A 24,319-nucleotide genomic window follows, 5' to 3' on the forward strand; every position below is an offset into this window, starting at 1 on the left:
CATTGGTGCTAACTGAAGTTCACCTAATCTGCAGCTAACCAAAACTGCGGCTAACTGCAGTTTATATAATCCAAACTACGGCTACCTCCAACGTGCACAATCTTCCCTAAATACAGCTCACATAAACTGCAGCCAACTGCCGTTTATACAATCTGCGACTAACTGCATCAGCTGACTGCAATTTAGGCAATCTGCAGCTAACTGTGACATGCACAATCCGCAGCTAACTGTGACATGCACAATCCGCAGCTAACTGTGGCATGTAGAATCCGCAGCTGACTGTGGCATGCGCAATCCGCAGCTGACTGTGGCATGCACAATCCGCAGCTAACTGTGACATGCGCAATCTGCAGCTAACTGTGGCATGCGCGGTCTGCAGCCAACTGTGGCATGCGCAATCCGCAGCTGCAGTTTGTGTGACAAGCAAATATGCACCAGAAATCCCGGTAATGTTTGCAGCAGAGAAGACATTAAAAGTATGCTACTGAATAAGCCTTTGCCTGGCTGGCTGGCTAAAACACTAACTATGCGCCTAATTAAAGTAAACTACCGAAGACAAGAGAAACTGGAATGGACCACTTGCTTGCTAGATCCTTTTTTCACGGATAGAGTGTTTTCTGACGTCACCGCAGTAACACCACCGTTTTCTATCTCATTAGATGCCATTTGTGTCATCAGCTGTTTTAACGTACACTTCCTCAGCTTGGAAATGCGTTCCTGCTTAAAAAGACAGTGCTGCTTTGACCTCGACGTGATTTGAACACGCAACCTTCTGATCTGGAGTCAGACGCGCTACCGTTGCGCCACAAAGCCAGCCTGCTGTGTTCCCCAGTTCACACGCACCAGTTTACTGACTCCAACTGGTGCATCTTTACTCAGCTCTTCAAAGGCTTCATGAGCACACTTTTCAGGAAGTAACGGACCAATTTTTGTTTATTTTGTTATGAAAGGGGGACCCAGAGCAATATTTTTTTCAGGGGCCCAAAATTTCTAGCTGCGCCCCAGGCAGTATGTTTGGTAGGCAATACAGATTTTGAGGACACAGTCGTTAGGATACTGATTAGGCCAAATGCAAAGGTCAAAAACTGGTGCAAATTAAATGCTGAAAAGTCAGTTTCATCTGTGTGTAAACAGTGTGTATTTTTTCACGGATTGTATGCTTTCTGTTGTCATTGTAGTAACGCAAGCTTTTTGATGCCATTTGTGTCTTCAGCTGTTTTAACGTACACTTCTTCAGCTTGGAAATTCATTCCTGCTGAAAAAAGGCAGTGCTGCTTTGACCTCGACGTGATTTGAACACGCAACCTTCTGATCTGGAGTCAGACGCGCTACCGTTGCGCCACGAAGCCAGCCTGCTGGGCCTCCCAGTTCACACGCACCAGTTTACTGACTCTAACTGGTGCATCTTCACTCAGCTCTTCAAAGGCTTCATGTCAAATGCTGTTCCTTGAACAGGGAGAGACCACATTGCAACACTTGCGAGTGCAAATTGGACTTTTCCAAAAGTTGAGAAGTTTCAAGAATTCTCGAAGAAGAAATTTGAACTAAACAACCTTTTTCTACGAAGTACGACAGACCAAAGTAAAATCTTTGCCGTCAAAGCCATTCCATCTCTGGATTCCAGGACTTTACAACTGCTGGATTTCAGAACTAGTTGATCTTACGCTTTGGCACATTAAAAAAAGCACTGCTTTGATGTAAATCACTGGAGAGGGACAGTGTGATAATTGACTGACAAGAATGGTCCATAAATTGCTTTCTGAGTGGTGACTGATTTGCATTTGAAAAAACTGCCCGGGAAGAAACTGGGTTCCCAACCTATCACCCCTGCAAATCCCCGATAGATCAGTTTAAGTTGAAAAGCGGCTATGATACTTTATACATATGTGTCCGACTAGTTTCTCTCTCAGTTCCTGTGGCTGCCGAACATGCCCAAGCCAGAACACTACTTGAACCACATTTCACAGATCAGGGGGAGGGGTGCTTCTGGAACAGGCTCACTTGTCTTTACTGACGGTGTAATGGAGAATGGCAGCAGTGGGATGCATACATTACGAGCCTAAATATGATTTCATTTCGCCGTAAATACAGAGAGCGCTGCCGCTGGATTTCAGGACTTGACAAATCCAGGACTTGCCGTTTACCATTGTGGATCCGACTCATGTTGATCTCAGTTGGCATGGTTACTCAAGCCCTGATTGCTCAGTCAGTAGAGCATCAGCCTTTTAATCTGGGGGTCATGGGTTCAAGTCCCTGTTTGGGTGTGTGTGTGTCTGCATGGTCTGCTTGTCATCGCCTTGTGTGGATTGCAAGGGTTTTAAATCTTAATGTGCTTGTTTCCCATGTGAAAAACCAGTGATCAAAAAATTATTTATCCATTTTCTTCCGAGTAGGTCGCCACTCCTGAACGTACCTCATACTGCTCAAAAAGCAAGAAGGCCCATTTTGTGAATCAGCGCACTTTCCTGCTATGGGATAATCAAGTTGAGTACACTGGATGCGAATGTATTCAAGTGGGTGACATTTTCTCCAAACGTACTGCATTTAAATATCTCAGGATGATATACTTATTCCCGAGCTTCCGCTGAATATATTCAAGAGCACACTTTTCAGGAAGTAACGGACCAATTTTTGTTTATTTTGTTATGAAAGGGGAACCCAGAGCAATATTTTTTTCAGGGGCCAAAAATGTCCAGCTGCACCCCAGGCAGTATGTTTGGTAGGCAATACAGATTTTGAGGACACAGTCGTTAGGATACTGATTAGGCCAACGGCAAAGGTCAAAAACTGGTGCAAATTAAATGCTGAAAAGTCAGTTTCATCTGTGTGTAAACACTGTGTATTTTTTCACGGATTGTATGCTTTCTGTTGTCATTGTAGTAACTCAAGCTCTTTAGATGCCATTTGTGTCATCAGTTGTTTTAATGTACACTTCAGCTTGGAAATGCGTTCCTGCTGAAAAAAGGCAGTGCTGCTTGACCTCGACGTGATTTGAACACGCAACCTTCTGATCTGGAGTCAGACGCGCTACCGTTGCGCCACGAAGCCAGCCTGCTGGGTTTCCCAGTTCACACGCACCAGTTTACTGACTCTAACAGGTGCATCTTCACTCAGCTCTTCAAAGGCTTCATGTCAAATGCTGTTCCTTGAAAAGGGAGAGACCACATTGCAACACTTGCGAGTGCAAATTGGACTTTTCCAAAAGTTGAGAAGTTTCAAGAATTCTCGAAGAAGAAAATTTGAACTAAACAACCTTTTTACGAAGTACGACAGACCAAAGTAAAATCTTTGCCGTCAAAGCCATGCTGTCTCTGGGTTCTAGGACTTTACAACTGCTGGATTTCAGAACTAGTTGATCTTACGCTTTGGCACGTTAAAAAAAGCACTGCTTTGATGTAAATCACTGGAGAGGGACAGTGTGATAATTGACTGACAAGAATGGTCCATAAATTGCTTTCTGAGTGGTGACTGATTTGCATTTGAAAAAACTTCCTGGGAAGAAATTGGGTTCCCAACCTATCACCCCTGCAAATCCCCGATAGATCAGTTTAAGTTGAAAAGCGGCTATGATACTTTATACATAATGTGTCCGACTAGTTTCTCTCTCAGTTCCTGTGGCTGCCAAACATGCCTAAGCCAGAACACTACTTGAACCACATTTCACAGATCGGGGGGGAGGGGTGCTTCTGGAACAGGCTCACTTGTCTTTACTGACGATGTAATGGAGAATGGATGGCAGCAGTAGGATGCATATATATTACGAGCCTAAATATGATTTCATTTCGCCGTAAATACAGAGAGCGCTGCCGCTGGATTTCAGGACTTGACAAATCCAGGACTTGCCGTGGCCCATTGTGGATCCGACTCCTGTTGATCTCAGTTGGCATGGTTACTCAAGCCCTGATTGCTCAGTCAGTAGAGCATCTGCCTTTTAATCTGGGGGTCATGGGTTCAAGTCCCTGTTTGGGTGTCTGTGTCTGCATGGTCTGCTTGGCATCGCCTTGTGTGGAATGCAAGGGTTTTAAATCTTAATGTGCTTGTTTCCCGTGTGAAAAACCAGTGATCAAAAAATTATTTATCCTTTTTCTTCCGAGTAGGACGCCACTCCTGAACGTACCTCATACTGCTCAAAAAGCAAGAAGGCCCATTTTGTGAATTAGCGCACTTTCCTGCTATGGGATAATCAAGTTGAGTACACTGGATGCGAATGTTTTCGAGTGGGTGAAATTTTCTCCAAACGTACTGCATTTAAATATCTCAGGATGATATACTTATTCCCGAGCTTCCGCTGAATATATTCAAGAGCACACTTTTCAGGAAGTAACGGACCAATTTTTGTTTATTTTGTTATGAAAGGGGGACCCAGAGCAATATTTTTTTCAGGGGCCCAAAATTTCTAGCTGCGCCCCAGGCAGTATGTTTGGTAGGCAATACAGATTTTGAGGACACAGTCGGTAGGAGACTGATTAGGCCAACGGCAAAGGTCAAAAACTGGTGCAAATTAAATGCTGAAAAGTCAGTTTCATCTGTGTGTAAACACTGTGTATTTTTTCACGGATTGCATGCTTTCTGTTGTCATTGTAGTAACTCAAGCTCTTTAGATGCCATTTGTGTCATCAGCTGTTTTAATGTACACTTCTTCAGCTTGGAAATGCATTCCTGCTGGAAAAGGCAGTGCTGCTTTGACCTCGACGTGATTTGAACACGCAACCTTCTGATCTGGAGTCAGACGCGCTACCGTTGCGCCACGAAGCCAGCCTGCTGGCCCTCCCAGTTCACACGTACCAGTTTACTGACTCTAACTGGTGCATCTTCACTCAGCTCTTCAAAGGCTTCATGTCAAATGCTGTTCCTTGAAAAGGGAGAGACCACATAGCAACACTTGCGAGTGCAAATTGGACTTTTCCAAAAGTTGAGAAGTTTCAAGAATTCTCGAAGAAGAAAATTTGAACTAAACAACCTTTTTACGAAGTACGACTGACCAAAGTAAAATCTTTGCCGTCAAAGCCATGCTGTCTCTGGGTTCCAGGACTTTACAACTGCTGGATTTCAGAACTAGTTGATCTTACACTTTGGCACATTAAAAAAAGCACTGCTTTGATGTAAATCACTGGAGAGGGACAGTGTGATAATTGACTGACAAGAAGGGTCCATAAATTGCTTTCTGAGTGGTGACTGATTTGCATTTGAAAAAACTGCCCGGGAAGAAATTGAGTTCCAACCTATCACCCCTGCAAATCCCCGATAGATCAGTTTAAGTTGAAAAGCGGCTATGATACTTTATACATATGTGTCCGTCTAGTTTCTCTTTCAGTTCCTGTGGCTGCCAAACATGCCCAAGCCAGAACACTACTTGAACCACATTTCACAGATCAGGGGGAGGGGTGCTTCTGGAACAGGCTCACTTGTCTTTACTGATGATGTAATGGAGAATGGCAGCAGTAGGATGCATACATTACGAGCCTAAATATGATTTCATTTCACCGTAAATACAGAGAGCGCTGCCGCTGGATTTCAGGACTTGACAAATCCAGGACTTGCCGTGGCCCATTGTGGATCCGACTCCTGTTGATCTCAGTTGGCATGGTTACTCAAGCCCTGATTGCTCAGTCAGTAGAGCATCTGCCTTTTAATCTGGGGGTCATGGGTTCAAGTCCCTGTTTGGGTGTCTGTGTCTGCATGGTCTGCTTGGCATCGCCTTGTGTGGAATGCAAGGGTTTTAAATCTTAATGTGCTTGTTTCCCGTGTGAAAAACCAGTGATCAAAAAATTATTTATCCTTTTTCTTCCGAGTAGGACGCCACTCCTGAACGTACCTCATACTGCTCAAAAAGCAAGAAGGCCCATTTTGTGAATTAGCGCACTTTCCTGCTATGGGATAATCAAGTTGAGTACACTGGATGCGAATGTTTTCGAGTGGGTGAAATTTTCTCCAAACGTACTGCATTTAAATATCTCAGGATGATATACTTATTCCCGAGCTTCCGCTGAATATATTCAAGAGCACACTTTTCAGGAAGTAACGGACCAATTTTTGTTTATTTTGTTATGAAAGGGGGACCCAGAGCAATATTTTTTTCAGGGGCCCAAAATTTCTAGCTGCGCCCCAGGCAGTATGTTTGGTAGGCAATACAGATTTTGAGGACACAGTCGGTAGGAGACTGATTAGGCCAACGGCAAAGGTCAAAAACTGGTGCAAATTAAATGCTGAAAAGTCAGTTTCATCTGTGTGTAAACACTGTGTATTTTTTCACGGATTGCATGCTTTCTGTTGTCATTGTAGTAACTCAAGCTCTTTAGATGCCATTTGTGTCATCAGCTGTTTTAATGTACACTTCTTCAGCTTGGAAATGCATTCCTGCTGGAAAAGGCAGTGCTGCTTTGACCTCGACGTGATTTGAACACGCAACCTTCTGATCTGGAGTCAGACGCGCTACCGTTGCGCCACGAAGCCAGCCTGCTGGCCCTCCCAGTTCACACGTACCAGTTTACTGACTCTAACTGGTGCATCTTCACTCAGCTCTTCAAAGGCTTCATGTCAAATGCTGTTCCTTGAAAAGGGAGAGACCACATAGCAACACTTGCGAGTGCAAATTGGACTTTTCCAAAAGTTGAGAAGTTTCAAGAATTCTCGAAGAAGAAAATTTGAACTAAACAACCTTTTTACGAAGTACGACTGACCAAAGTAAAATCTTTGCCGTCAAAGCCATGCTGTCTCTGGGTTCCAGGACTTTACAACTGCTGGATTTCAGAACTAGTTGATCTTACACTTTGGCACATTAAAAAAAGCACTGCTTTGATGTAAATCACTGGAGAGGGACAGTGTGATAATTGACTGACAAGAAGGGTCCATAAATTGCTTTCTGAGTGGTGACTGATTTGCATTTGAAAAAACTGCCCGGGAAGAAATTGAGTTCCAACCTATCACCCCTGCAAATCCCCGATAGATCAGTTTAAGTTGAAAAGCGGCTATGATACTTTATACATATGTGTCCGTCTAGTTTCTCTTTCAGTTCCTGTGGCTGCCAAACATGCCCAAGCCAGAACACTACTTGAACCACATTTCACAGATCAGGGGGAGGGGTGCTTCTGGAACAGGCTCACTTGTCTTTACTGATGATGTAATGGAGAATGGCAGCAGTAGGATGCATACATTACGAGCCTAAATATGATTTCATTTCACCGTAAATACAGAGAGCGCTGCCGCTGGATTTCAGGACTTGACAAATCCAGGACTTGCCGTGGCCCATTGTGGATCCGACTCCTGTTGATCTCAGTTGGCATGGTTACTCAAGCCCTGATTGCTCAGTCAGTAGAGCATCTGCCTTTTAATCTGGGGGTCATGGGTTCAAGTCCCTGTTTGGGTGTCTGTGTCTGCATGGTCTGCTTGGCATCGCCTTGTGTGGAATGCAAGGGTTTTAAATCTTAATGTGCTTGTTTCCCGTGTGAAAAACCAGTGATCAAAAAATTATTTATCCTTTTTCTTCCGAGTAGGACGCCACTCCTGAACGTACCTCATACTGCTCAAAAAGCAAGAAGGCCCATTTTGTGAATTAGCGCACTTTCCTGCTATGGGATAATCAAGTTGAGTACACTGGATGCGAATGTTTTCGAGTGGGTGAAATTTTCTCCAAACGTACTGCATTTAAATATCTCAGGATGATATACTTATTCCCGAGCTTCCGCTGAATATATTCAAGAGCACACTTTTCAGGAAGTAACGGACCAATTTTTGTTTATTTTGTTATGAAAGGGGGACCCAGAGCAATATTTTTTTCAGGGGCCCAAAATTTCTAGCTGCGCCCCAGGCAGTATGTTTGGTAGGCAATACAGATTTTGAGGACACAGTCGGTAGGAGACTGATTAGGCCAACGGCAAAGGTCAAAAACTGGTGCAAATTAAATGCTGAAAAGTCAGTTTCATCTGTGTGTAAACACTGTGTATTTTTTCACGGATTGCATGCTTTCTGTTGTCATTGTAGTAACTCAAGCTCTTTAGATGCCATTTGTGTCATCAGCTGTTTTAATGTACACTTCTTCAGCTTGGAAATGCATTCCTGCTGGAAAAGGCAGTGCTGCTTTGACCTCGACGTGATTTGAACACGCAACCTTCTGATCTGGAGTCAGACGCGCTACCGTTGCGCCACGAAGCCAGCCTGCTGGCCCTCCCAGTTCACACGTACCAGTTTACTGACTCTAACTGGTGCATCTTCACTCAGCTCTTCAAAGGCTTCATGTCAAATGTTGTTCCTTGAAAAGGGAGAGACCACATAGCAACACTTGCGAGTGCAAATTGGACTTTTCCAAAAGTTGAGAAGTTTCAAGAATTCTCGAAGAAGAAAATTTGAACTAAACAACCTTTTTACGAAGTACGACTGACCAAAGTAAAATCTTTGCCGTCAAAGCCATGCTGTCTCTGGGTTCCAGGACTTTACAACTGCTGGATTTCAGAACTAGTTGATCTTACACTTTGGCACATTAAAAAAAGCACTGCTTTGATGTAAATCACTGGAGAGGGACAGTGTGATAATTGACTGACAAGAAGGGTCCATAAATTGCTTTCTGAGTGGTGACTGATTTGCATTTGAAAAAACTGCCCGGGAAGAAATTGAGTTCCAACCTATCACCCCTGCAAATCCCCGATAGATCAGTTTAAGTTGAAAAGCGGCTATGATACTTTATACATATGTGTCCGTCTAGTTTCTCTTTCAGTTCCTGTGGCTGCCAAACATGCCCAAGCCAGAACACTACTTGAACCACATTTCACAGATCAGGGGGAGGGGTGCTTCTGGAACAGGCTCACTTGTCTTTACTGATGATGTAATGGAGAATGGCAGCAGTAGGATGCATATATTACTAGGTAGGCAATACAGATTTTGAGGACACAGTCGTTAGGAGACTGATTAGGCCAACGGCAAAGGTCAAAAACTGGTGCAGATTAAATGCTGAACAGTAAGTTTCATCTGTGTGTTTTTTCACGGATTGTATGCTTTCTGTTGTCATTGTAGTAACGCAAGCTTTTTGATCAAGCTCTTTAGATGCCATTTGTGTCATCAGCTGTTTTAACGGACACTTCTTCAGCTAGGAAATGCGTTCCTGCTGAAAAAAGGCAGTGCTGCTTTGACCTCGACGTGATTTGAACACGCAACCTTCTGATCTGGAGTCAGACGTGCTACCGTTGCGCCACGAAGCCAGCCTGTTGGAAAGGCCCAGGTCACATGCATCAGTTTACAATGAAAGCAGTGAAGGAACTGCAAAAAACAAACAGAGGAATCTGCCATGCGATATTCTCTCAGTGTTGAAGCAGTCCAGAGATGATCTGAACAGCCTTTATTTATTTTAATATGAAATTTGATGCCATTAATTTGATTGTAGCTTTTTTGTATTAGCACTACAGGTGCTTTTATAGTCATGTTAAATGCACCTTCTCTAAGTCACTTTGGCTCAAAGCATGCATCAGCTGTAAATTGTACATTATCAAGGAAAGATCTGCGAACTGAAATGTAACCAGCCCCCGCAAAAAATGAAAACCCTGAACTTTTTACACACACTGTTTTGATTGGTCCACACTTATAAGCACCTTCGCGGGTACGATTCTCAGGGGGTGGAACTGGCAGGACGTGCTGAAGTAGGGGTACACCCTCTCCGAAAAGGGGTGCGTGAAGGTGTATAGGGGGGTGCCGTCAGTGTCAGTGGTGTCGGAGAACGTGATTTTGCCCCCGTCCCAGTCCAGCTCCACCCGAACCCTCAGGAGCTTTCCCCGAACCGGGAGGGGCACAGACGGGGACTCCAGCGCCATGTATTCGCCGTCCCGCAGGCAGACGCCCCAGATCCTGTTCTCGGGGCAGGCGGAGATCAGCGCTTTCCTCTGCGCGGATTTGCCGGCCACGCCGACGATCCAGCTGGCGTTGCCCCCCACCTCCACGTCCCACAGGTGCGTCCCTGAGCGGTACCCCCGGGACCCCAGCATTTCGGCGCAGCTGTTGAACCTCTCCGGGGTGTCCGGGAGCTGCTGGTCCACGTTCCCGTCCCGCACGCTGGTCAGGTCCTCGGAGAGCCGCAGAAAGGGGTCGGCCGAATTCGGGTCCAGGATCACGGGACCTGGCCCGAGGTGAGGAGAGGGCGTATAAAAACACGGATGATGAATCACTCGTTTCACAGCCATTTTGGATTTACCGTTAAATTCAAAAAGTATTTGGACAGAGACGACAATTTTCAGTTTTAAAAAGCCAAACGAAAATAGGAGTAAGGTGTCCACATGCACCAGAAAAACAAAAGATTGGGCAAAAAATCCAGGTGTCTTACATAGGTTTTGAACATACCAATTATGACCTTATGCCTTAAGATAAAAGTGAGGTGAAGGCAAATTCGAATTGTCCAATTACTTTCACTCCACTAAAATGGGGGGGGGGGGGGGGGGGGGGGGTGTAAAAAGAGCTGGAATTCCTACAAAGATATGGATTTCAATACCCTCAAATTAAAGCTGACAGTGTGCACTTTAAGCTCATATTCATTGTTGTACTTCAAATCCAATGTGCTAGTGTACAAAACAACAAAAATTGTGTCACTGTCCCAATGCTTTCGCAATTACCTGTGTATTATACCATATTTATGATCTCTATGGCATTTTAAAGCATGTGTGATCTACGGGACGCTACTCACTGTACTGAACGGTCCCCAGCATCTTATTGCGTGGACCACTAGGGGGCGGTCACAACACAAACAGAGTTGCACCATGGCTTCACCATGGCTTCAAACGTGGGCCACGTTTAGTGCCTTCCTTTGGCGTAAGGTAGTAGGACCGTCAGCCTAGTTAAATACTCACTGTACTGAACGGTCCCCAGCATCTTCTTCCAGACTCTGTACTTGAGGTTGCTCAGGTGTTTGCACACGTCGATCAGTGCCCCCGGATCTTTCCCAGGGATCTGAGGTGCCGCCCAGACCCTGTGGTAAAGGGTCAGAGGTCAAGGGTCAAAGGTACAAAAAAATACAAAACACAGATGTCGCTTAAAAGATTCCACGTTCATGGTAAATGGACTGCATTTATATAGCGCTTTTATCCAAAGCACTTTACAATTGATGCCTCTCATTCGCCAGAGCAGTTAGGGGTAAAGTGTCTTGCTCAAGGACACTTCAACATGCCCAGGGCGGAGTTTGAACTGGTAACCCTCGGACTGCCAGACAATCGGTCTTAACTCCTGAGCTATGTCGCGCCATAAAAATAGAATTAGAGACCGGAGATCTCCCTGGAACACATTGCCAAATCAAATGTCAAAACTTTTGGCAAAGTATTTTTATTTGAACACGAATAAGAAAAGTGCAATATTTTTTGTCTATTTGTAATAACATGCTATTGGTGTGAGCATCCCCTTTCTAGTCTTACTGTAGATGGTATGAACATATAAGCATGTTTTGTGGCACATTATATTGAAGAAGGTCAGAACCGAGAGCAGCTGTTTCACCATTGTCCAGTGTTTTGAGGATCTCAAGTGTGCGGTGTTCACTCTACCTGGTCATTGTTGTCTTGTAATTCTGGAAGTGACAAGAACAACAGTTTATTCTCTAATATGCATTTATACAAAATACACATTGTCATATAAAAAAAACTTTAAAAAATAATTAACATAAAACAAAGGAGGTATATGCACTTTATAACATGAATTCTATGTCCTTGTTTTTACAAGAAAACAATAAAAAACAATAAAATATACAAAGGATATGTATACAGATGTATGCATATGTGTATATAACTGTGACCAATGACCTATGACCTCTGACCTGCAGAAATGAGAGGTTGCGTAATTTCAGTTGCTGCTCCATGGCCGTCACCGTGTCTGAAAGAGAGGACATCTCTCCTTTCATTTTCTCTATCTTCTCCTTCATCATGCGACTCTTCTGCTTCTCTTCCTCCCTCATCGCGGCGATCCTGGCCTCCTCTTCCTCCCGCAGAAAGCGATGGAGCTTCTCAAACTCGTCTTTTATCTTCCTCTCCGCCTGTCGGGCCTCGTGCTGGAACAGGAAACACTTAGAAAGCATTCTGATAAACGATGACACACGATGTAAGAATACAATAATGAATGGAATCTCCTATACAACAAATGTTCTAAACGTTTTGCTAGTGTATATTAGCTAGGCCGAAGAGCAACAGAATTGATTCCTGGTACGAAAAACAACGGGGGAAGACTTAAGACTTAAGATGCTTAATTTCTTCAAGCTTAGTGAAAAGGAGATTTAGGAGTGATACGGTTGAGGCTTTTAAATTCATGAAGGGGATCAACAAAGTGAACAAAAAACGATTTCTACAGGTCGAGTTCTGTTAGTAGAACGAGGGGACAGAAATGGAAATTAGCAAAAGGTAAATTCGGTACGAACGTTAGGAAAAAATATTTTCACGCAGAGAGTAGTCAATGTGTGGAATAGCCTGCCAGGACATGTGCTAGAGGCAGAAACTCTGGGGATTTTTCAAGACTAGGCTTGATACGGTGTCAGATACTGTCTAGTCTGCAGATGATCAGAGCACTAATTTAGTCGGGAAAATGGCAAACATTGTTGGGACATTGAATGGCCCGTTCTCATCGTTATGTTATGTTATGTTATATAAACAAAAAGAGTTGAATGTGCATTTAACACAGGTCTTATCTGCAAGTACAACCAGACACATACATACACACATACATGCATACATATATCCACGTACATGTATACATGCATGCATCCGTATATACAGGCGGAGCCTCTGTAAATAATGCACAGCTACGCGCCTGCATGCATACATGCACTGAGTGAAATGAGAGTACCGTGTTATGCTTGGTCGATTGATTGCAGATTCGTTTGACTTCGTTAGCAGAGTCTAACCACTTCTTCAGTGGCCTCACAGTCACCTTTAACTCCTCCTGGAACCAGTGAGAGGACAGACGGACGGACAGACAAATGTACAGACAGATGGACAGGCTGTCATTTCCTGAATTTCAGTGGTTGTTAAAAGAGTCGGGATGCTCAGCCCAGTGTCCTGGCCAAATTCCCACAAACCATGCGCCTGGCCACCAAATCCTCTGCCACATCGTGATTGGCCACATGATCTCTTGCATTCCATTTCCACGGGTTATCACTGCAAAAGACAGCTGGTTCTGCTAATGTTCAAATTTTAACTGAACTCTCATAGAGTGCACCTGGCCCCTAATAGACTCATGTGTACTCTGTTAGAGAGGTTGTTGTGGTGGAGTGGTTGGAACTGGGAGACACACACACGCACACACACACACACACGCACACATGCACACACTCACGCACGCAGGCACACACGTCATTCATGCACTCACACACACAGACACAACATTCATATACGTACTGTGAAAACATTCATCTCTCTCTCTCTCTCTCTCTCTCTCTCTCTCACGTATGCTCATAAACATAACATACACACATTATTCTTACACACAGTACACACATTGTTCTTACACATGCACACACACGTACACACACATATATATATATGTATATACCACACACATAATTCATACACACACACAGACACAACATTCTTATACATACTGTGAAAACACTCATTATCCCTCTCTCTCTCTCTCTCACGTACACACATATGCTCATAAACACAACATACACACATTATTCTTACACACAGTACACGCATTGTTCTTACACATGCACACACACACACACACGTACACACATATATATGTATATACCACACACATAATAAATACACACACACACAGCATAAATATACGGTACACATGCTGTTCTCTCACTCTCTCTTGCGCACACACACATGCATATACACCGCATACACACACACACACACACACACACACACACACACACTCCATGTCCATCAGTTGAGTGTGTTGCCGCTGGGTGACAGACGTTTATGAATGTTAAAACATGACCTAGGGCCACGGCTCGTCTCATTGGTCAGTAAGGGGACACCTCAGACGCACAGCTGTTCTCTGTGTCCTATTATATCCCCTTATGTCATTTGTCATAAGGGGCTGTAAATATCACTGGATGCCCATGTCAAGCATCAGACAGCTTTGTGAAAGGGACGCGGTGGTGTCAATGCACCGCTCACATCCTTTCAATTATAAACTAAAGCCGAAAGCTATTCGGCCATTCAGCAAAAGGATTAGTCTAAAGCTGGAGTGCCCAGCCCTGTTCTCCGGACAGCCGCAGGGACCGCCGTGTTCTGTCCTTTATATATTTAGTATTAAGATTAAGCTCGTTTGATTTAAGGCCCTGTGCGATCACTTTGACTTTTTTCGCGAAGCCACCATTTTTTTTTTTTTTACAAATGTACAAACAGGAAAAAGGAAAACAGCACTTTGTTTTGTTATAAGTGTATGTCATTCCCAAACACAAGCTGGAGGCCTAACAGATCATTTTAATTCAGTAGTACATATTCACTTCAATATCCCTTCTGATTGGCAGCCGGCTACAGAAGCACTGCTGATTGGTTAAGACTTATCACCGGGGCACCTGTTCCTGCAACATGGTCTCCAGAAGATCAGTACCAAATCCTCCCATTTTGGGCAGTGCAAGAACTTTGTTTGCTTTCAGGATGAAAAACTTATTTGAAAATCTGAACTGATTTAATAGGATTAATATCCTATTAGTCCTTGTTTTATTTTGCTTTTGAATACTACGCACACTAAAGAAGAAGACCTCTAATGGTAAGAGGTCATGACTGGCAGCAATGACAATGAAGAAGAATTCAACAGGCCGAGAAGACTGGAGTGTTTTCACTCTTGTTTTTTTTTTCCTTTCTTGATGTTTCTCAAAAGACTCCAAGCACTATAGAAGGTGAGTAAAGCCTAGATTACACCAGCACTGGTCCACAACAGTACAACTGACCGAAAAACTCCCAAATGCGCTCACCTTACTGTGCTGTGGGGAGCCGCCGTCGGACTGGTACCCCGACGAGGTCCGACAGGCCCAGCAGACGGGCAGCGCCCCCCAGATGGGCTCGCCGCAGCCCAGGCATCTCCGGGACCCCTCCTCTTCCCCGCGGGGGACCCCGAAATCTTCCCCGCCGCACCCTCCAGAAGGACGCGGCGAGCATGAGGATGAGCGAGAGCCGGCCTCCATTCTGTCACCCAAACACTCCAAACACTCCAAGCACCCCCAACTCCCACGCCCAGCACCCCTTGTCTTTAAGTGGTCATGTGACATACGTGTGTGTTTCAGAGTATTCTGACATTTGTGGGTCACACTAGATATGATTACAGCAAGAACCCCCCCCGCATGTCCACCCACTCCCACCCCCCCATGCCCCCCCCATGCTCACCCACTCCCACCCCCCCACTCCCCCATGCCCCCCCCCCCCCCCACTCTCGCCATGCACTGAGTAAAAGGAAACATTACATTATTAGGTTAATAATGTTTGTTCTTCAGCATGTCGCTAATAATATATTATTATGTCTATCAATTGGGGTTTTTCCTCTCTTGCTCCTGTATTTTCACCGATGTATGTAAATGTTTATGTGTGTGAGCATCGGTTTGTAAATGCACACACACCGCACACACACACACACACACACATATATGAGGGGCTTGGCGGGGCTTGAAAAATGAAGCACAGTCCCAGAGAGCCCCCCACCCCCATGTCTAGTTTACATGTGTGGAATGTTATGGTGTTTCGTTTTGCAGAGTGCTGACTGTCGGAGAAGAAAAAAAACACGTCAGCATTCTGCATTCTGAAGGGAAGGGAGGGAGTAATGTTTCCCTGGTAACACTTTTACAATAAGGTTCCATTCACTGACACGAGTTAATGCGTTAACTAACCCGCGCTAAGAATGAGCCAATCCACTAACAAGGCCATGTGTTAGCATTAACAAATCTTTTTTACTTTTTTTATTTTTTTTTATTTTATCATATCATGTGCCATTCTCTTCCGTGTTAACACAATGTTATTGAACTATGATTTGTTTGGATAATCACAAGTAATGTTTCGGATACTGAGAGGAGGTACTTAAGGAAGTATTTCCTAACATGAACAAATTGGTCAATAATGTTGCTCTTGCATGAATACCACATTATTTATACCTAAGGAACATACGTGCTCAACCTCCTGCTCCGATTCCATTGTTGCCAATGGCTTGGTTAACATAACATAAATGTTGATAGATTAGTTAATTCTTTGTTCAGGTTAGTTGATACAGTGACTCACATTAGTTAATGGAACCTTATTGTAAAGTTGTAAAGTAAACTAATCGTTTTTCACTTTAATTCCGTGGCGGTGTCTGTATTGGAAATGTATGTGTGTAAACCTGGCAGATTGAATATAGTATAATGTCAGTTGCCTTTGAATTTTACAGTTATTTTAGCCACTGATGGATAGTATACAGAATAATGACAGTTACATTTGAATTTCATATTTATCTCAGAAACCAATGGATAATATATGGCATAATGTGTTATCTCAGCAACTGACATATTATACAACATAATGTTAGTTAAATTTGAATCGTAGTCATTTAGCAGACACTCATCTCCAGGGAAACCTGAATGACTTGTAGACCACAGAAAAACATTTTCTAAAGAAACAGTCTTCAGCTTTTTTTTTTTTTTACAAGCTTACAATTTTTATATATTGAGAAATTGTGCTAAAATGTCAAAAAAAAGGAAGCTGGCATCAAATCCTGCATTTATTTTTACTCATTAATCTTCAGATACAGTATAATACAGTTTTCAGCCACTGGTAATTGGTCGTTTTTTTTTTTTTCAGTGTGCAATTGCACTAGTTTGTATACAATTACAGAATATTCTCTTTCACTTACAGTGTACTGTATATGGGCCTGGGGAGGTCTCCTTGACATATTCTCCTGAGAACCCAGCAGACAAAAAAGTTTAAGTCTTTAAATTTGTTTGACATAATAGGAGTGTGTCTTGGATGACAACAAAAGCATGTTACAGGAAAAATATTGTCAAAAATACATATATATATATTAGTTTTATTGAATGTCTCTTGTAGTGTAGGTTTCAGCATTGTTGAATATATGTGTTCTTGTGATTAACAGCAGAGACTCGACCCTACAGGGGATAGAAATGAATTACTGGGTCTGAAGAGGATATTCGTGTCATAGTTACAGATGCCCCCTCACGAGCTTGACATTTCCGTTTAGGAAGCTCCTGTATTTAAAGACGCTATATTTATGGTGCAGGCACGCACATTCATCTTCTGAAGTTTTGTGTTCTGTGCATTAGCTACCATATTTATCCCAGCATGCTTTTAGGCTTCCTCTGACAACAGCGAAGAAAGAGGAAATTAATTAAACCAGCGCAACTTGCACAAACGGCCATTTTCACACACAATCCATTAATGCAGCCTGATGCCACTGGCAGTGCCCCCACATGGGAGATAAACCCGCAACCTCTGGGTTAAAACGTCCAGCTCCTGAACAGTTATACAGCCGGGAATGAGTTGACTGAAGTTTTAAGTGAAACCCTTCCTTTATTTCATCCAATGACCAATCAGTTAATCATATAATCACACAGCACATTGCATGGACCTTAAAACTTTGAAGTGGAAGGGTTTTTTGGAATGTTTATCTGTTGTTACATCAACATTAGAATGTGCAAGAACATTCTGATCACATATTTGTGATCTTACACCTTAAAAAGGGTTCATCGCAGTCAGCTCATTTCAAGAGGACTGACTCGGGCAAACAATTTTTATTTGTCTTCACTTCATTTGCATTTTCTAATTTTAAGACATCAGGACAAAAAATGTAATGTACACATCAGAGTAAATGCGTAAGTGACAACTGGGCTACGCTCATTTTTGTCTCACATAATTAGTCTTGTGTTAAAATTAAATTAAGAAAAAGTACAGTGTGTCCTCATCTTCAGCTTGTGACGCAAAGAACGCTTTAACAGAAATAAAAACTGATCGGTTCTAAAAGCAGAGGTGGAAAATCCAGATCCAGACGGTAAAAGTCCTCTCTCCCGTGACAATCCTGTTCCAACAGCCTGGATTTGCTAATGAGGTCAATCCTTCAGCCAGGAAGTAAAGCTAATCAGTGAAATCAGCCGGCTGAGTTCACGTGTGTGAGAAACACGTGCCAGGACTTTTGCTTTGTTTGTCCAAGTTTCCCCCGATTATTTACCGATTAAACTTAACATACATGAAGTTCAAGATGCAAGTTAAGTATATGTTAATTCTTGCCATTGCGCAGCTCAACAGCAACTAAGGAGGAACCTACGGACTTACTGAGCTGAGCTAGCGTACATCACTTTATATTTAGTATTAATTTTTAATTGCCACTGGTCAACTTTTTAACTTCTTAACTTTTAACTATTACTCCTGTTTAGTACACCACATTTTACTGTATTTTACCTTTTTACTGCATGAGATTTTACCACATGTACTGTGTTGTCTTTTTGTGTGCATTTGACGTTCTTATGTGTACTGTACTGTATCTCTGCGTGAGCTACGCGCCAGCGAAAGGCAAATCTCCATTACTGCCTGCATTAACGGACAATAAAGTTTAGAATCTTTTGAATCTTTCTGACCCCAGGGCTTTTTTTCTACCTGCGCGGCTGCACCTGGACGGACACCTGGGCGGGGAGGACCCGCAGGCCGTGCCGCCGGCACGCCGTCAGGAAGTAGGGGTACACCGGCTCGGTGAAGCGCTGCGAGAAGGCGTAGAGGGCGGCGCCGTCGGCCGCGTCCGAGAAGGCCACCCGACCCCCGTCCCAGTCCAGCTCCACCCTCACCCTCCGGAGCCCGCCCCGGACCGGGATGGGGGTGACGGGGCTGGTGTAGGCGGCGTACCGGCCCAGGAACAGGCCGATGCTCCACAGGCCCTCCTCGGGGCGCGGCCCGATGTCGGCCCTGCGCTCCACGGACGCGGCGGCCACGCCCAGCGCCCAGTCGGTGTTCTCGCCCACCTCCACCTCCCAGGCGTGGACGCCCGAGCGGAGGCCGCGGGACCCCAGGACCACCTCGTAGTTGGAGAAGCGCTCGGGGTTGCCGGGCAGCTGCTGGGACTTCCTGTAGCGCACGCTGGTCAGGTCCTCCGACAGGATCTGCCAGGGTGCGGCGGTGTTGGGGTCAAGGGTCACCGGAGCTTTAGAAAAATATAGAGGGCAAAAAAACACAGGCAAGATCAGAAAGGCGGTGAGCACACTTTTGGCCCCAGATGGACCCGGGATTCTAACTCGCCGTCACCTGTAAGTATCCTATGAAGGATGGGGCACATCTTAGGTGTCCTGGCCAAATTCCCAAAATGGCTTTCTCTCCTCTCCAACATTTGCCCTTAACTTTTATTTACAAAAATAAATATATTTTTTAAATTCTGGGTTTTTTGGTCTTTTGGTAAATGGTAAATGGACTGCATTTATATAGCGCTTTTATCCAAAGCGCTTTACAATTTATGCCTCTCATTCACCCATTCACACACACACACACTCACTCACACACCAACGGTGAAAGGTACCAATCAGCTCGTTGGGAGCAATTAGGGTTTAGGTGTCTTGCTCAGAGACGCTTCAACACTCCCAGGGCAGGGGATCGAACCGGCAACCCTCCGACTGCCAGTCAACCGTTCTTACCTCCCGAGCTATGGCACCCCTATTTAAAAATGGACTAATTTTTATTGAATCAAAGTTGATGTTGCGTCATATCAGACGCACGCTGTATCGCACCATCGCCAAGACTTCTACCCGGCTTCCTCAAGACACAAGGCATGTAAATGGTAAATGGACTGCATTTATATAGCGCTTTTATCCAAAGCGCTTTACAATTGATGCCTCGCATTCACCCATTCACACACACACTCACACACCAACGGTGAAAGGCTGCCGTGCAAGGTCCCACATGAAGCTTGAAATATAATCAATATGAACGTACTGTCTCGTAACCGCCATAATCGCGCCCTGTGGTATCAGGTACTCACTGTACTGGACAATCCTCAGCATCTTCTCCCAAACTCGGAACTTGAGATTGCCCAGGTGCTCGGCCACGTCGACCAACGCCCCCGCGGCCTCCTCTGGTTCCCGTGGCGTGCTGGAGACCCTGTGTAAATAGCGAGGGGTGAGCGTTGCCGGGGTTTTGGTCCCAAAAAAGGAAATTGTAAAAACGGAAGGCAGCATAGAAGCACAGATCTTTACCTTTTTACTGTGTCACTGTAGTTCTGAAAGACACAACGATGGGTAATTAGATTTTCAACCTCTTTTGTAAAACTTATTTTGTGTTGGCATTTGATTTTATGTTGTTGTTGTTGTTGTTGTTGTTACTTGAAAGTTATCTGATTAGTGCGTGAATTTCCACTGAATTTTGCACAGAAGCTGTTATGGAGGATTAAGGATAAAACGTGATCAAGCAGAAACGCTTTTACTAGCATGGTATTACTTATTAATAAGCTATTTATTTCATTGTGTATAGCATTTGCAATGCACACACAGATTGGCATTTGTAAAATCACAGTTATATTCTTAGTGCAGTATACTTGGAGATAGTTTAGACACACACACACACACGCACACACACACAGTCTATTGATTATGTTCGCATTCCAACAGCATATGGTGCATATTATTCATATTATACATGATATTCAGAAGGCAATCATGGGGAAGCAGTGGTGCTTTGTGATTGGATAATTCTGTTGTGCACAATTGCTTTTGTCATCGTTGCCATTGGAAACCCATTGAGGTGTCGATCGGCGCTTACGTCCAGTAAAGAGATGTCCTCAGCGTTCAGCTCCCTTTCTGTGGCTTTCACCAAAGTAGAGAGGGAAGATATCTCTCTTTTTATCTTCTCTAACTTCTCCTTCATCGCCTGACTCTTCTGCTCCTCCTCCTCCCTCAGTGCAGCAATCCTGGCCTCCTCTTCCTCTCGCAGAAACTCGTGGAGTTTCTCGAACTGCTCCCGGATCTGTCTTTCCGTGTGCTGGGTCTGTATCTAGGATGGCAAAATTTTTTAATCGTGAACATATGTATCCTATACATATACACAGCGTTAAATCAATTATTACAGAATATGTATTGGTAACTATTGGACTCATATGTACCCTATTAGAGTTGAATTAACACTGAACACTTTACCGTGTATTTGTATGTATGTTTTATACTCTCGTTCATATGGGAATGTTGTTCGCCTGTCTGGCACTTGGGTAATGCTGTTCTGTAAGTTGTTTTCAGGAAAAGAGTATCTGCTAAATGAATGTAATGCAGTATGACAAACAATGCATAGACACATGGTTTGTTATATACCCACACACACATATATTCACTTGCATATACACACAAATACACATATGCACAAACGTGCTTGCTCAAGCACAGACGCATGTTCACCACATACACACACACACACACACATGCTTGCTTGTGCACACACACACACACACACACACAGAGTCAATGACAGAAAGAAGGATGCATAGAGAGTGTATAATACAACTCTATTTAGTCTGGAATAGATGCATGTAACTATTAAACTAGAAAGTAAAAAATAATTAAACAATTAAATAAAAAAAAGGTAAATGGTTTTCCAGTAATGCGTGCTGGGTCATATCCAAACTGGAGTGAATTATTATCAGCTGCTACAACAGACATTTTCAGTTTTTTTCAGTACCTTCCTGTCTCCATTTCTCACTTGCCCATGTCCAAATATTGTGTTTAAAAGCATAAAAGTAAAAAAAAGAAGGTCACTTTACGATACACTTTTCTGTTTTGGACTAAACGGGTCCATGACACACTTTTGCATAACTACAGATATGTCTCAAAACAGTAAAACTGAGATACAGCATTTATCTTTACAATTGTGCTTTTGCAGTACACATATGTATTATTTACCTACATTACTGTCACTGGGCACGTGCACTTATCCAGAGCAACTAGCACAGCTTTTTTTTTTAAAGACAGACCATTCAACTATACAGCTGTATGTATACGGAAGCAGTTCAGAAAAATGAATTTCCCTTGTGGACGATAAAGAACAACCTCTCTATCCATCTATCTATCTATCTTCAGGGTAAGTACCTTGAACAGGGGTACAACAGCAGTATTTTATCTGACAAAGAACTTGCAACCGTCGGGTCACAAACCCAGTTCCCAACACTACATCGCCGCCCATCCCAGACACCATCAGCTTGGTCCTGGAGAGCCGCAGGGTGCACTGTTTTTCATTGTTTATCAGCAGTTATCCATTGTTTATCAGCAGCAGTACCATGGTCTGGGCGAATACTCGATTTTGATTGGCTGGAAGGTGAGCTCTCCCCCAGAACCCCCCCCCCCCCCCCGCCATATGTTTTTCAGGCACAATGACATTATTAAACATGACACGATGGAGGGAGACAGAATGGGTGTGAAGAGGCGGACAGGTGAGGTTTCCATGGTTACCTTTATGTACTGGGCCGTTTGGACGTAGCTCAGTTTCGCGTCCTTGAAGGCGGCCAGTTTCTCCTTCAGCACCGTCTGGAGCACCAGGAGCTCTGCCTGGAAGGACAAATCAGAATCCCCCCCCCAACGTCATTCCTACTTTCTGACTATCAGTCTGTCTTCATGCAGTTACTTTAGTCCTCTTTCAATTTATCCTGTGCATTGGGTTTTATGAACTACTGTGGGCCCGTCCCTTTAAGAATGCAATCCCAGAGTTCCTCCAATTTACTGCGGGACCATCCCTTTAAGAATGCAATCCCAGGGTTCCCCCTGTTTGCTGTAGGCCCATCCCTTTAAGAATACAATCCCAGGGTTCCCCTTGTTTGCTGTGGGACCACCCCTTTAAGAATTAAATCCCAGAGTTCCCCCCATTTGCTGTGGGACCATCCCTTTAAGAATGCAATCCCAGGGTTCCCCTTGTTTGCTCTGGGTCCATCCCTTTAAGAATGCAATCCCAGGGTTCCCCTTGTTTGCTCTGGGTCCATCCCTTTAAGAATGCAAGTCCAGGGTTCCCCTGACTGCCGTGAACACACTGTAGGATCATAGGAAGACATGCCCATGAGATGCATTGCCAAAAAGATCAAAGTCAAGGAAATTATTGCATTTGTTGTTGATCACTGAATTTTGGCACCTCGGTGACTTCCCCAGATTTGTAGCAGTGTGGGGAACGGCCCTGAATGAGATGTCAGGCGGAGAGGCAGCCACTTCCTCCTGCCGATAAGCGAGTTGGGGGGGAGGTGGCTGTTGTTGTGCCCTTTGTCCCTCTCTCAAGTCTCCAAAGGTGGACCCCCTCACCACCCCCCCCTCCAAAACACGTGCCCATGCCGACAGATTGCGATGCTCGATCAACCAGACCTACCAGCCCCTTCCACAAGAGGTAGCATCTTCTCCACGCACTCTTTCCCTAACCCCAGAGACATGACAATGTAGAATCTCGTGAATCTCTTTTATTTATATTTAAATCTTGATAACAATGGGGGGTTTTTTTTCTCTCCAGAAGCATTGCTGCAATGTTTTTGCACTATAATCCACTTGCCTGGGAGCCAGAGACTATTGTGCACACCCTACAGGCCACACGCAGTACTACAGGGTGTTTGACGGTTCTTTCATTGCACAAACAAACAAAGCAATCTGCCGAGTCATGGTAATAAACGGAGGCTGAGATAAGCTGAGGCGGAAGAGGCGTGTTCTGTCAGCGTTCGCAGACGCACGGCGGCGTGAGTCCGAGCCACACGATGTTAAATATGGCAGGCTATTAAAAGTTAACAGTCACTCAAAGTTCACTTCACGGAACGCTTCTTTATTTTACTTTCCAGCGCCACAAACAGGTGCTAGACAATAGACAATGCAGTGGATCCAACAGGACAAAATGATCTTGATATTATTTACTTGGTGAATCAAATTCATAGGCTAAGGCCTATGTGCTGTGATAGTATAACAAAGTCAATAGGCTATAGCCTGGAAAATATTTGAGCTAGGCCTATGTGAAAATAAGAATTTAACAAAATAGCCTATAATAACTACAAAATAGTGTTCTGCACTATTAATGACGCACAGGCTTATAATGACGCACAGGACTCTGAATTCAAGCGATATCTTTGTATCGAACTGTCCGCAGACAGTAAATGCTCTCTCTGCCCCCATGGGTTTAGCCGGGAGCATGGCAAGTGCGTCATTCCCATTTTCCTGTGGTTATATTTCTTGGCAAATGATAAATACTTTGGGCAGGAATTCCCGGGAACACATTTCCCGCTGTTGAACCCTGGTCAAGAGGCGTCCAATCCGAAAAGGGCTGGTGTGGGTACAGGTTTTAGCCTAGCACTGCCACACCTGATTTAACTATTTAACTAATCATGGTCTTCAATCAAAACCGTGACAAGTAGAATCAGGAGTCTTAGTCTGGGACTAAAAAAAAAACCT

At 44.0% G+C, this 24,319-nt stretch overlaps 2 protein-coding genes and 7 non-coding genes across 10 annotated transcripts in view; all 9 read right to left on the bottom strand.

Annotated features, from left to right (window-relative positions):
* The window catches only part of LOC118219617 (cytochrome P450 2K1-like), a 607,214-nt gene that overhangs the window by 369,527 nt on the left and 213,368 nt on the right, over positions 1-24,319 (bottom strand). The window lies entirely within an intron of this gene.
* Positions 742-813, bottom strand: trnaw-cca. The gene has a single exon. It is a non-coding gene; the product is annotated as a tRNA-Trp (tRNA).
* Positions 1,278-1,349, bottom strand: trnaw-cca. Its single transcript has one exon. It is a non-coding gene; the product is annotated as a tRNA-Trp (tRNA).
* On the bottom strand, positions 2,977-3,048 carry trnaw-cca. Its single transcript has one exon. It is a non-coding gene; the product is annotated as a tRNA-Trp (tRNA).
* On the bottom strand, positions 4,684-4,755 carry trnaw-cca. Its single transcript has one exon. It is a non-coding gene; the product is annotated as a tRNA-Trp (tRNA).
* Positions 6,382-6,453, bottom strand: trnaw-cca. Its single transcript has one exon. It is a non-coding gene; the product is annotated as a tRNA-Trp (tRNA).
* Positions 8,080-8,151, bottom strand: trnaw-cca. The gene has a single exon. It is a non-coding gene; the product is annotated as a tRNA-Trp (tRNA).
* trnaw-cca lies at positions 9,120-9,191 on the bottom strand. The gene has a single exon. It is a non-coding gene; the product is annotated as a tRNA-Trp (tRNA).
* Positions 9,314-24,319, bottom strand: part of LOC118220419 (tripartite motif-containing protein 35-like) — a 17,063-nt gene continuing 2,057 nt past the window's right edge. The window contains exons 2-12 of the mRNA XM_035404281.1: positions 22,361-22,456; positions 20,688-20,918; positions 20,126-20,148; positions 19,912-20,030; positions 18,545-19,083; positions 14,891-15,205; positions 12,796-12,891; positions 11,777-12,007; positions 11,508-11,530; positions 10,824-10,942; positions 9,314-10,099 (exon numbers count right to left, since the gene is read on the bottom strand). Of these exons, the coding sequence (XP_035260172.1) occupies positions 9,540-10,099; positions 10,824-10,942; positions 11,508-11,530; positions 11,777-12,007; positions 12,796-12,891; positions 14,891-15,205; positions 18,545-19,083; positions 19,912-20,030; positions 20,126-20,148; positions 20,688-20,918; positions 22,361-22,456 (2,352 nt within the window). The 3' untranslated portion in view covers positions 9,314-9,539. The remainder of the gene's footprint in view (positions 10,100-10,823; positions 10,943-11,507; positions 11,531-11,776; positions 12,008-12,795; positions 12,892-14,890; positions 15,206-18,544; positions 19,084-19,911; positions 20,031-20,125; positions 20,149-20,687; positions 20,919-22,360; positions 22,457-24,319) is intronic.

The sequence above is a fragment of the Anguilla anguilla genome, chromosome 2, assembly GCF_013347855.1.
Source record: "Anguilla anguilla isolate fAngAng1 chromosome 2, fAngAng1.pri, whole genome shotgun sequence".
NCBI classification, from domain to species: domain Eukaryota; kingdom Metazoa; phylum Chordata; class Actinopteri; order Anguilliformes; family Anguillidae; genus Anguilla; species Anguilla anguilla.